We start from the raw sequence: 14,119 nt of genomic DNA, 5'->3' as shown, positions 1-14,119 counted from the left end.
TCCTGACTATTTACATATGAGAGATTTCCATTCGGTTACACATTTGAAACCCAACCTGTTTAATCCACTAAAATACGTCACATTCAACGTAAAAGGTCTTAACAGCCCGATTAAGAGGAAGAGAGTATACATACCTTAAGAAATGAAAGGCCGACTTGTGTTTTTTACAAGAAACACATCTTACAGCCAAGCCAGTGAACACAAGAAATTGAAGAGGGAATGGGTAGGACAGGTTTTTGCGTCCTCTTTTAACTCCAAAGCAAGAGGAACTGAAATGTTGCTAAGTAGACACATCCCCTTCTGCATCAACAACACCATCCCTGATCCCTCGGGCAGGTTTGTTTTGGTGCAGGGGCATATGTTTTCAGAGTCTTGGCCCCCATTTATGCACCTAACTTCGATGACCATATGTTTATTCAGAATGTCTTCCTTCAGGTCGCTCAAACACCACCAGGATGGCTACTGGTTGGAGGAGATTTAAATTTTTGTTTAGATACAGTTCTTGATAGGTCCTCTGATAAACCCTCACTTCTTACCAAACCCGGCAAGCTCACCATGTCATTCATGAAAGATCTTAATTTGTTAGACATCTGGAGACAGTTTCACCCACAGGATAGGGACTACTCTTTTATTTCACACCCACACAAGACACACACACGCATAGATAACTTTTTACTATCGACCCAACTGTTTCATAGAGTGTTAGATATCGAGTATCTCCCCAGATTGCTTAGTGACCATTCTCCTCTGGTATTATCAATCTCCATTCCTACTAAGGTAAATGGAGCATATAGATGGAGACTAAATTCTACACTCCTAAAGCAACCTGAATTTTGTGCATTCATCAAAGAGCAGATCTATATTTTTACTTTGACAAACAAACCCTCCGCTCCTGACAGTTTCATTCTTTGGGACACATTGAAAGTCTATCTGGGGGGACAGATCATTTCCTATACTAAAGGTCTGAAGAGAAAACACGGTGTGGAACTGAATGTCCTTGAATCTGAAATCTCTGAGCGAGAGAAAACCTACCAAAGAGGCCCGACTAAAGATCTATACAGGCATTTGGTAAATAAAAAACTGAAATATAATATTCTGAACACATATCAAGCTGAGAAGGCCATCAATAAATCAAAACAGCGTTATTACGAGCTTGGAGAGAAAGCACACCAAGTATTGGCATGGCAACTGAAAGCAGAGGAAAGTAAGAGGACAATTAATGCTATAGAAACTCTTACTAATGAGATATCTTTCGACCCAACTGAAATTAATGATACTTTTAAGAAATACTACGAAGACCTCTACACTTCCCAATCAAGCGATGATCTATCAGAGATAGACTCCTTTCTCTCCAATCTCAACCTCCAAAGCCTGTCAGGGGAAGACAGCGAGCGCCTGAGTGAACACTTCTCAGTTCCTGAATTGTTGGAGGCCATTAAATCTTTACCTTCTAATAAATCTCCTGGGGAGGATGGCTTCCCTCCAGAGTTCTATAAAGAATTTAGGGAGCTGTTGGTCCCCTACCTTATGGAGGTACTTAAAAAAGCCAGGGAAGACAACTGCTTTCCAGAGTCTTTCTCTCAAGCAGTGATTACTGTAATCCACAAGAAAGGGAAAAACCCACTAAAGTGCACCTCCTATAGACCAATCTCTCTCCTTAACACAGATTGTATACTGGTCACCAAGATGCTATCTAAGAGACTGGAGTCATGTCTTCCCCTGTTGGTCAACCCAGATCAGACTGGCTTCATAATTAATAGACTGTCCTGCAATAATCTCAGAAGGTTCTTTGATATAATTCATCTTGCTAACAAAAACAAAATACCTAGTGTCGCAGTCTCCCTCGACGCTGAAAGGGCCTTTGATAGGGTTGAATGGCCATACCTCTTTCCAGTCTTGGAAAAGTTGGTTTAGGTATCGTGTTTGTAAATTTGATAAAATCACTCTACAAATCTCCTAAAGCTAGGATTGCTACCAATGGGATTACTTCCTTCTCTTTCCCTCTATTGGGGGAACAAACAAGGTTGCCCAATTAGTGCCCACCTCTTTGCCATCGAACCGTTGGCTGAGGCTATTAGAACGTGCCCAAACATACATGGCTTTGAGGTGGGCCCCCATACCCATAAATTATCACTCTTTGCAGACAACCTTACCTTATTTCTAACAAACCCAGAACACTCCCTCTCTCACTTGCAGATCCTACAACAGTGTTATAGTTCTTTCTATAGATATAAGGTCAATTTTGATAAAAGCGAAATCTTACCGTTGTCTGTCTTTGACCACCATAGCATCAAACATAAGTTTCCTTTTAGATGGTTGCCTATGGGCTTCACATATTTGGGCATAATGGTGGATGGTAACCTGAACAACCAATCTAAACTCAATCTGGCCAGCTTGTTGCAAAAGGGCGAGGGTGACCTTTGTAAATGGATGGATTTACCTCACTCTACTGGATAGAATCAATGTAATTAAAATGAATGTCCTGCCCAGATTTCTATTTGTTTCTCTCTCTCCCTATCCCTGTGCCCGCAGCATTCTTTTCCTCTCTCGACAAGCTGACCAGACGGTTTATATGGCATGGAAAAACCCCTAGTGTTGGCCTGGAAAAACTGACCCTTGATTACGGTCAAGGGGGCTTAATCCTCCAATTTTAGAATGTACTACTGGGCTGCACAGTCTAGGTTTCTGGCTCAGAGGTTTGACAATGGTCCCTCTCCCTCAAGGTTGAACATTGAATAGTTTGAGGTAAATGATGACACTAGGGCAGAATTATTTTACAAATGGGACAGAAAATCTATAAAAACCATCACAGACAACCGTTTAATCATACATTCTGTCCTGGCATGGTGCAAACTGCACAAGCTGTTCGGACGAGAGGGATTCCTTTCTCCTAAAACCCCTTCATGGAACAATAGATTGATTCCTATGTTTTTCCTATGTAGTAACTTTAGACCATGGTCTGATAAAGGGGATCACTCTTCTGGAACATTGTTACGAGGAGGGAGTTCTTATGTCTTTTGATCAGCTGAAACAGAAATACCACTTGCCAAACAGGGACTTCTTTAGCTACCTACAACTACGAAACTTTATTAGGGTGACTCTCAAGGGACAATGGAACCTACCTAAGATGTCACCTATTGAACAACTTTGCCACGCAGACCAACCACTATTCAAGACCATTTCCAGGGTTTACAATGCTCTTATTTCAGGACAAACACCGCCTGAGCTAGATCAACCCCGATTTAGAAAAGATCTGGGTATTGATCTTGATGAGGGTCTATGGAGTGACCTATGCAGGGATGGTGTTACATCCACATTGAACTCCAGATACAGACTGATCCAGTTTAATTTCATCCATCACCCTAATATCTCCTCCCTATGTTTTAGATGTGGCTCAGATGAAGGAACATTCCTCCATTCCACTTGGCAGTGTTCAAAACTACACGGTTTCTGGCAGGGGGTCTGCGATACCATATCCTCAATTCACGGGGTTGCATTCCCTTTAGACCCAGAGGTCTGTCTACTGGGTAACTTTACTAACACCAATCTTAGGCAAAGCCATACTATAAAGCTAACAGAAATATTGCTAGCGATTGCCAATATATTGCCTTGAGATTCCCCCCTGCCAGTTGCAATGTGGCTATCGGAAGTTAATAGTTGTATCCCACTGGAGAAAATCACTTATGCTTGAGGAAATGCTTGAGGAATACGTTTGAAACATTTTACAGAATTTGGCAACCTTTTGACTATATAGAGAATCTCCCCCCACATCACATTGATTGAATCTCTATATAACCCTTATATAATGTTTCACAATTAATGTATAATATATGTAGCTTATGGCAGGTCCAATGTCTCATCATTATTATTAATTTTACTCTATTATGACTTATTGTATGTTTGTATGTACAATTATTATTATTTATTTATTTACGCTTGTCTGTCACTTTGTCCTATTGCTGTCTAATATCTTTTCACTTTTGTTTTGAATATTCTGAATTGGAAAATGAAAAAAAAATGTACAAAAAAGTCTTAGCATCACTGTTACCGAGGAATTGCCCCTAAGTATACTAAAATATTCCATGGGTGGGCAGGCACGCACACAACGGAGTTAGAGCTGGCTGTTTTGTGAGCAGACAGGCAGAGCAGGATGGGCCTCGACAGGCCCTGCATTTCTGAGAGGGAGACGTGGAAAAGGAGGAAATAAATACAGTTTGTCTTATGAACAAGATATAAAAGGAATCTCCAGCAACGCAACAAACACAGGTTTGTTCACTCTTCCAAAGGAACATTTGTGAAAAGTACAGCAGCCATGTTGTTCAGTTTAACCCAGTTCTAATAGCATTAGGCTAACCAAAACAGAATGCCTTGTCAGTTGTTTGGTGGATAGAGTAGAAATATACACTACCGTTCAAACGTTTGGGTTCACTTAGAAATGTCCTTGTTGTCCATTAAAATAACATCAAATTGATCAGAAATACAAATGTAGACATTGTTAATGTTGTAAATTACTATTGTAGCTGGAAACTTAGATATTCCATAAAAACAATCTGCCATAGGCCCATTATTAGCAACCATCACTCCTGTGTTCCAAAGGCACATTGTGTTAGCTAATCCAAGTTGATCATTTTAAAAGGCTAATTGATCATTAGAAAACCATTTTCCAATTACTTTAGCACAGCTGAAAACTGTTGTTCTGATTAAAGAAGCAATAAAACTGGCCTTCATCAGCATTTGTGGGTTATTCCATGCGAGAAATTGCCAAGAAACTGTTGATCTTGTACAACGCTGTGTACTGCTCCCTTCACAGAACAGCGCAAACTTGCTCTAACCAGAATAGAAAGAGGAGTGGGAGGCCCCAGTGCACAACTGAGCAAGAGGACAAGTAAGTACATTAGAGTGTCTAGTTTGAGAAACAGACACCTCACAAGTCTGCAACTGGCAGCATCATTAAATCGAACCTGAAAATCACAAATCTCAACATCAACAGTGAAGAGGCGAAGAGTTCCTTTGTCCAGTGTCTGTGTTCCTTTGCCAAACTTATTCTTTTCATTGGCCAGTCTGAGATATGGCTTTTTCTTTGCAACTCTGCCTAGAAGGCAGATTCAGATTCCCAGGTTCATCTGCCTCACCTAATGCCCATTCTGGTGGGAAGCTGCTATAGACCACCAAGTGCTAAAAGTCAGTATCTCGATAATGTGTGAAATGCATGTGATATCAAAAGAGAAGTATATTTTCTGGGTGATTTAAATATTGACTGGCTCTCATCAAGCTGCCCACTCAAGAAAAAGCTTCAAACTGTAACCAGTGCCTGCAACCTGGTTCAGGGCTAGAGGTCGACCGATTAATCGGAATGGTCGATTAATTGGGGCCGATTTAAGGTTTTCATAACAATCAGAAATCTGTATTTTTGGACACCGATGTTGCCTTTTCTTTTTTTAAATTTCATCTTTATTTAACTGGGCAAGTCAGTTAAGAACACATTCTTATTTTCAATGACGGCCTAGGAACTGTGGGTTAACTGCCTCGTTCAGGGGCAGAAAGACAGATTTTCACCTTGTCAGCTCGGGGGATTCAATCTTGCAACCTTACAGTTAACTAGTCCAACGCAATAACGACCTGCCTCTCTCTCGTTGCACTCCACAAGGAGACTGCCTGTTACGCAAATGCAGTAAGCCAAGGTAAGTTGCTAGCTAGCATTTAACTTATCTTATAAAAAACAATCAATCATAATCACTAGTTAACTACACATATTACTAGTTTATCTAGCGTGTCCTATGTTGCATTTAATCGATGCAGTGCAATGTGTACCTAACCATGAAGATCAATGCCTTTCTTAAAATCAATACACAGAAGTATATATTTTTAAACCTGCATATTTAGCTAAAAGAAATCCAGGTTGGCAGGCAATATTAAACAGGTGAAATTGTGTCACTTCTCTTGCGTTCATTGCATGCAGAGTCAGTGTATATGCAACAGTTTGGGCCGCCTAATTTGCCAGAATTTTACGTAATTATGACATAACATTGAAGGTTGTGCAATGTAACAGGAATATTTAGACTAATGGATGCCACCGCTTAGATCAAATACGGAACGGTTCCGTATTTTACTGAAAGAATAAACGTCTTGTTTTCAAGATGATAGTTTCCGGATTCGACCATATTAATGACCTAAGGCTCGTATTTATGTGTGTTATTATAATTGTTATAATTAAGTCTGATTTGATAGAGCAGTCTGACTGAGCAGTGGTAGGCCGCAGCAGGCTCGTAAGCATTCATTCAAACAGCACTTTAGTGCGTTTTGCCAGCAGCTCTTCGTTGTGCGTCAAGCATTGCACTGTTTATGACTTCAAGCCTATCAACTCCCGAGATTAGGCTGGTGTAACCGATGTGAAATGGCTAGCTAATTAGCGGGGTGCACGCTAATAGCGTTTCAAACGTCACTCGCTCTGAGACTTGGAGTAGTTGTTCCCCTTGCTCTGCATGGGTAACGCTGCTTCGAAGGTGGAATATTGAAGACTCGTGTTAAAAGGAACCACCAGTTTTCAAATGTTCTCATGCTCTGAGCAAGGAACTTAAACGTTAGCTTTTTCACATGGCACATATTGCACTTTTACTTTCTTCTCCAACACTTTGTTTTTGCATTATTTAAACCAAATTGAATACATTTCATTATTTATTTGAGGCTAAATTGATTTTATTGATATATTATATTAAGTTAAAATAAGTGTTCATTCAGTATTGTTGTAATTGTCATTATTACAAATAAATAATCGTCCGATTAATCGGTATAGGCTTTTTTTTGATAATCGGTATCGGCGTTGAAAAATCATAATTGGTCGACCTCTATTCAGGACGTCAGTCAACCTACCAGTGAAGTTACAAACAGCACAGGAATGAAATCATCAACATGTATTGATCACATCTTTACTAATGCTGCAGAAATGTGCTTTAAAGCAGTATCCAAATCCATAGGATGTAGTGATCACAATAGAATAGCCATATCAGTTCCAAAGGCTGGGCCTAATATAGTGTATAAGAGGTCATACAACAAGTTTTGCAGTGATTCATATGTTGCTGTAAAGAATATTTGCTGGTCTGTGGTGTGTAAATGAGGAGCAACCCAATTCTACACTTGACATTTATGACATTTCTTATTCCAGTTACTAATAAGCACACACCCATTAAGAAAATGACTGTAAAAACTGTTAAATCCCCTTGGATTGATGAGGAATTGAAAAATGTTATGGTTGAGAGGGATGAGGAAAAAGGTATGGCAAAGATTGGCAGCCCAACTGATTGGCAAATGTACTGCAAATTAACAAATCATGTGACTAAGCTATATACAATATATAAAATCAACTATACTATGAAACAAAGAAATTATATAAAGAATGATAGTAAAAAGCTTTAGAACACCTTAAAATACAGCTCCATCATTAATTGAATCAGATGGATCAGTTATCACAAAACCGACTGATATCGTCAACTACTTTAATTACTTTTTCCATTGGCAAGATGAGCAAACTTAGGGATGACATGCCAGCAACAAACATTGACACTACACATCCAAGTATATCTGACCAATCTTTTGAATTCCGTAAAGTCCGTGTGGAAGAGGTGAAGAAATTATTGTTGTCTATCAACAATGTCAAGACACCGGGGTCTGACATTCTGGATGGAAAATTACTGAGGATAATAGTGGACGATGTTGCCACTCCTATTTGCCAGATCTTCAATTTCAGCTTACTAGAAAGTGTGGGCCCTCAGGCCTGGAGGGAAGCTAAAGTCATTCCACTACCCAAGAATAGTAAAGCCCCCTTTACTGGCTCAAATAGCCAACCAAACAGCCTGTTACCAACCCTTAGTAAACTTCTGGGAAAAATTGTGTTTGACCAGATACAATGCTATTTTCACAGTAAACAAAACAGACTTTCCGCACACTTATACGCAAGGACACTCAACTCAAACAATCCAGGTAGACTCAGGAATTCCCCAGGGTATCTGTTCAGGCTCCTTGATTTTTTCTATCTTTACTAACAACATGCCACTGGCTTTGAGTAAGGCCAGTGTGTCTATGTATGCGGATGACTCAACACTATAAACTTCAGCTACTACAGCGACAAATGACTAAAACACTTAAAGAGCTGCAGTTAGTTTCGGAATGGGAAGCAAGGAATAAGTTAGTCCTAAAAATTGCCTTTGCAGCAGCTAATGGGGAGCCATAATAGATACAAATACAAAACAGTATTGCACCATGACATACAGTGCATTCAGAAAGCATTCAGACCCCTTCACTTTTTCCACATTTTGTTATGTTACAGCCTTATTATAAAATTGATTATATACATATTGTTCCTCAATTCACACAATACCCCATAATAAGCTAAAACAGTTTTTTAGAAATGTTTGCAAATGTATTAAAAATAAACTGAAATAGCTTATTTACAAGTATTCAGACCCTTTGCTATAAGACTCGAAACTGAGCTCAGGTGCATCCTGTTTCCATTGATCATCCTTGAGATGTTTCTACAATTTGATTGGAGTCCACCTGTGGTAAATTCTTGGACATGATTGGACATTTGGAAAGGCACACACCGGTCTATATAAAGGTCCCACAGTTGACAACGCATGTCAGAGCAAAAACCAAGCCATGAGGTCGAAGGAATTGTCTGTAGAGCTCCGGGAGAGGATTGTGTCGAGGCACAGATCTGGGGAAGGGTACCAAAACATTTCTGCAGCATTGAAGGTCCCCAAGAACACAGTGGCCTCCATCATTCTTAAAATGTGAAGAAGTTTGGAACCACAGACACTTCCTAAAGCTGGCCACTCGGCCAAACTAAACAATCAGGGGAGAAGTGCCTTGGACAGGGAGGTGACCAAGAACACAATGGTCACTCTGACAGAGCGCCAGAGTTCCACTGTGGAGATGAGAACCTTCCAAAAGGACAACAACCCTAAACACACACAGGCAAGACAAAGCAGGAGAGGCTTCGGGACAAGTCTCTGAATGTCCTTGAGTGGCCCAGCCTGAGCCCGGACTTTAAACCCAATCGAACATCTCTGGAGAGACCTGAAAAAAGCTGTGCAGCGACACTCCCCATCCAACCTGACAGAGCTTGAGAGGATCTGCAGAGAAGGATGGAAGTAACTCCAAATACAGGTGTGCCAAGCTTGTAGCGTCATACCCAAGAAGACTGTAATCACTGCCAAAGGTGCTTCATCAAATTACCAAGTAAAAAGTCTGACTACTTACAGTAGCAGTCAAACGTTTGGACACGCCCACTCATTCAAGGGAGTTTATTTTTACTATTTTCTACATTGTAGAATAATAGTGAAGACATCAAAACTATGAAATATAACATGGAATCATATAGTAACCAAAAAAGTGTTAAACAAATCATAATCAATTTTAGATTTTTCAAAGTAGCCACCCTTTGTCTTGATGACAGCTTTGCACACTCTTGGCATTCTCTCAAGCACCTTCATGATGTAGTCACCTGGAATGCATTTCAATTAACAGGTGTGCCCTGTTAAAAATGCATTTGTGAAATTCCTTTCCTTCTTAATGCATTTGAGACAATCAGTTGTGACAAGGTAGGGGTGGTATACAGAAGATAACCCTATTTGGTAAAAGACCAAGTCCGTATTATGCAAGAACAGCGCAAATAAGCAAAGAGAAACAACAGTCCATCCGGAACATTTCAAGAACTTTGAATGTTTCTTCAAGTGCAGTCGCAAAAACTATCAAGCACTATGATGAAACAGGCTCTCATGAGGACCGCCACAGGAAAGGAAGACCCAGAGTTACCTCTGCCGCAGAGGAGAAGTTCATTCGAGTTACCAGCCTCAGGAATTTGCAATCAACTGCACCTCAGATTGCAGCCCAAATCTTTTTTGGTACTACATGATTCTACGTATGTTATTTCATAGTTTTTGATGTCTTCTAAAATGTATAGTCAAAATAATGAAAAATCCTTGAATAAGTAGGCATCCAAACTTTTGCCTGGTACTGTATGTAAATGTGATTTTAAAAAATAATAATTTTGCATGTTTTTATAAAAACCTGTTTTTGCCTTGTCGTTATGGGGTAGTGTGTAGATTAATGAGGGGAAAATCTTAATCAATTTTAGAATAATGCTGTAACAAAATGTGGAAAAGGTCCAGGGGTCTGAAAACTTTCCAAATGCACTGTAAGTGCCAGGCACACCAGTTTGAGTGTCAAGAAATGCTGGGTTTTTCACGCTCAACAGATTCCTGTGCGTATCAAGAATGGTCAATCACCCAAAGGATATCCAGCCAACTTGACAACTGTGGAAACATTGAAGTCAACATGGGCCAGCAACTCTGTGGAACACAGTAGAGTTGTAGAGTCCATGCCCCGAAGAATTGAGGCTGTTCTGAAAGTGTTCCTAATGTTTTGTACACCCAAGATGCAGTACAAATTTGCAAACACTCATCTCTAACTGGCTAACATTTATGCCTTCTTTTGGGAGCACACTCAGTCTTTCACTCAGTGTACACAAAGACAGGCCTTGTGAGGTAACCTGCTCTCAGAATGACTCATTTGCAAGTTTCTTTTAGAACCGTTTCCTGCTGAGCACTCTCAACAACACAACTGACTCCAACAGCTCATTGAAGGAAATGGTCTGCATCTGACACATTCAGAGACGTTTACCACCAACTGACATAACACATAGAATATGGGGGGGGGGGGGGACACACACATAATGATGACTTACTCTGTGGGACATTGTAGCATACATGAATAAAAACATTTGTCAGAACCCCCCGTTGAGTTTTGGCCACATGAGATAAATGTCCTAAAATCTCTGTTTTTGGTGTAAGAGTAATGTAATACTATGCCATTACATTTTGGTTATGTTATGTAAAATACTAATTAATCATTCTGACCTTCCAAGACATTGATTCAGCTATGATCTAACTTCACTAAATGAGCAACATTGTAAGAAGTGGCGGAGTTAAGCTCTGTGCACTCCGGACTGAACCAAAGAGGACCTACCCATTTCTTCTTGCCTCTGCAAAATTTGACTGTGCACAAACGAGAGACCACGTGCAGCCTTTTTATAAAAATCTGGTCATATTTGGCCAAGAAAATATTTCTGGGAATGTAAAACAGTTAAGGAAACTGTTAAAAACAGGATTGTGTGAAGTAGAAGCAAATATGTTGAATGAGCAACTAATAAGCATGGAGAGCCTCAAGTTTCGAAATTACCTTATATATCTTTCAGTCTAACAGGCTGACTACACCGCTCGCGTCGAGCGTTGCAAAATAAATGTAGAAATCTATATTATTCAATAATTGCACCCACACTGCTCCCGCACGTCAGCGAGCGTCTGCGTTGCCAAGGGATAAATAGAAGTCGGTTCTATTTGTGACGCAGATCGCGCTGCAAGTCCTGCCTCTCCCATCTCCTCATTGGTTTATAGAAGCAGGTACTCACGTGCCATCTCCTCATTGGTTATACACACATGGGTGACTGAAAGACAAACGAGCTCAGTGGCGGTAATGCACCTAATTTATGAAAGTTGCCAATCGCAATATAAAGTCAGAAGAAAAAGGCCTGGAAGGAGGAGAAATTACTAGAAATGATTAGGTTGACCATTTTGTGTGTGGATTAATTGATGGAGTAGAGGACCTTGTGCAGTTCAGGTCAAATAACAACTCAATGTTTATATCCCAGGACAAATTAGCTAGCAAGTGCAAGTGAGTTAGCTAAATTGCCATAAATGTTTAATGCTTTTCAACCTGTCCCCAAATTAATATAATTGGTTCAGAGTTAGTTTTGATATTTTAACCTGCGTGTCATGATCGCGTTTGGTGTGGGGGGATAAAATACAATGCACGTGGCGCACGCGCGCGCAGTCGGTTTGGGTTCCATGTCATACTGTCATTTACTTACTTTAGTGGACCATCATCAGACCACCACATTTCACTGCAACTAACATTTCCATTTTTTTTAAACATTCTTTTTGTAAGTAGTTAGACCTACTGTCCTCTTCAAGTTTAGCTGGAGCAAAGATTATGGATATACTGACAAGATACATGTCTCTTCTCTCTAACAATGTAGCCCTCTCTACAGATAACACAGGACTAATAATGGCCCAGTGCACTTCTTTATGAAATAAGTAAATGTTCTAACAAATATGTTTTTACCCGCGCTAGGCATTGGTTATAACAATTCCCTCAGCACCCCGACTTCCAGAGGCTGATGTTGTCCGAGTGCCAGACTGGATTGTGTCACAGGCATTTAGATCGTCATCGCTATGGCACTAGGTCATTAGCGTGACGAGGAAGCTCTGCTCTCTCCACTGTCCCTAATGAACCACTCATCCATTTCAAGTCCCACTCCTACATATTTCCCCAAATACATGTGCATCACAGAACTATACAGATACTTTTAACACAGATGAGGGCAGAGGGATGTGTCACAAAATGAGTAACAAATGTTTCCAAGACCTTTTCCATCCTCTCACCTAGTCATGTGTGAACTGTCAAGTTATTAACTACTTTAAAACTATTTCGATGTGGAATATGGTTTTACCTGCCATTGTGGAACCTGATGGAAAGTATTTAACACATTTTTCCAACACTACACAGCCACTATATCTTTCAATGTTGCTGCCATGCAGTGCAATACATCGATAGCATTATCTCATCATTGTCTTATTGGTGCCCATGCCATTAAACAATTACTATACAAATAGCTCTTTCCGGTTTACATGCATGATAAAGGGCTGTGTAAACCTCAACTGATGTGACCAAACAAATAGATATCTTACCTGAAGAGGAGTCTTCATGGTCGGAACTCAAGTTGCCATCACTGCGTCTGTCTGGAGTGCTGCGCCCGGACCCACCGGTACGGGATGCCCTGAAGTGCGCAGGAATGCAGGAAGGAGACAACCTCCCATCATCACTGGAGTCAAAGTCCCTGCTGTGGCGCAACGGGCGCAGGGTGTCCCGGTGGGTGTTCGACCTCTGGCTGTCTCTGACGGTCGTTTTGGGGGTTACCATGTTGCCCTTTACGAAATTCTCATTGAGCTCCGCATCCTCGTATTCGTGGTCACTGGCCTCTCTGCTGTTGCTTTCGCTCACGGAATTCAATTTCCCTATGCGGCCGATGCAGTTTCCATCCGCTTGAGAGAGCTCGGATGAGATCGTATTCACTTGTTTCTGGAAGCTGGACTTGCGCGGGGGCGCGGGGGGTATAGGTTTACTTGTCCTGCTACTGATCCTGATCGGCGGCTCTGGTTTGGTACCTCTGCTGCCTGGCGTCTGCAGTTTCATGCTTCCATTACCAAGAACTTTCATACATTCCCTGTCTAGCTTTTCATTTGTCATCAGCGATTTTCTTTCCGTTTCTGTCCTTGATAATAAATGTTCAATATTCAAGTTTTCGTCTTTACCGTCTTCCCACATCACCTTGTCATAACTTTTCTTATGTCGAGCGATGGTGGTCTGGAAATATATCACCTTGAATTTCTCCTCCAACAGCGCCTGCTGCAGCGTTTTGAGATTCGATTTACATTTCTCCAGCTCTGACTCGACATCTTCCACCGAGGTTAAATCCATTTTAGGTGCTTCTCCGTCAGGAAATTCATTCTTCCAATGTTTTTCGAATTCATCTTGCTCCCACATTATCTCCCCCGCGAAGATCAGCGATTCGATGTAACCACCCTTGAGGAAATTATACTGTTTATATTGTTGTTTCTGTCGCAGGTGGAACCTTTTCCTCTGCAAAATAATCCTACAAACTCATTCCAAACTTGACACTTCGTCGTACTGGTGCACTACACACACTTGTTACATCTCCCACGCAGGCATATGATACAGTGTTCCTTTACCCAGATAAAAAAAAAACTTTCGGCTTCCGGTATTCAGATAGGTGGTGACGTAAAACCAATTAAATGCAACAGTCAAAGTGATTTTGTTGGGGCGTTCCTTTTTCGAATGAGGGGATTCGATCTGGCCCGAGTTAACCCGCTGGAAAGAGTTTTAACCCGGATAAAATGTGATTGCATTCGTTTTGGAACCGGGCTTCCTCCCGGGCGTGATCCAGGAGCCCGGTTCAAAGCCCACAGCGAAGTCGGATCAAAAC

At 40.9% G+C, this 14,119-nt stretch overlaps 1 protein-coding gene across 4 annotated transcripts in view; it reads right to left on the bottom strand.

Moving 5' to 3' along the window:
- The window catches only part of LOC115135917 (active breakpoint cluster region-related protein), a 259,552-nt gene extending 245,691 nt beyond the window's left edge, over positions 1 to 13,861 (bottom strand). For all 4 annotated transcript variants that reach the window (XM_029671122.2, XM_029671123.2, XM_029671124.2 and 1 more), the window contains exon 1: positions 12,804 to 13,861. In XM_029671122.2, the coding sequence (XP_029526982.2) occupies positions 12,804 to 13,659 (856 nt within the window). In that variant the 5' untranslated portion in view covers positions 13,660 to 13,861. The remainder of the gene's footprint in view (positions 1 to 12,803) is intronic.
- Between the last annotated feature and the right edge of the window lie 258 nt (positions 13,862 to 14,119).

This window comes from Oncorhynchus nerka, linkage group LG10 (genome assembly GCF_034236695.1).
Source record: "Oncorhynchus nerka isolate Pitt River linkage group LG10, Oner_Uvic_2.0, whole genome shotgun sequence".
Lineage (NCBI taxonomy): Eukaryota > Metazoa > Chordata > Actinopteri > Salmoniformes > Salmonidae > Oncorhynchus > Oncorhynchus nerka.
The sequence above is the reverse complement of the archived record's forward strand: the minus strand, read 5'-3'. Positions and strand labels throughout refer to the sequence as shown.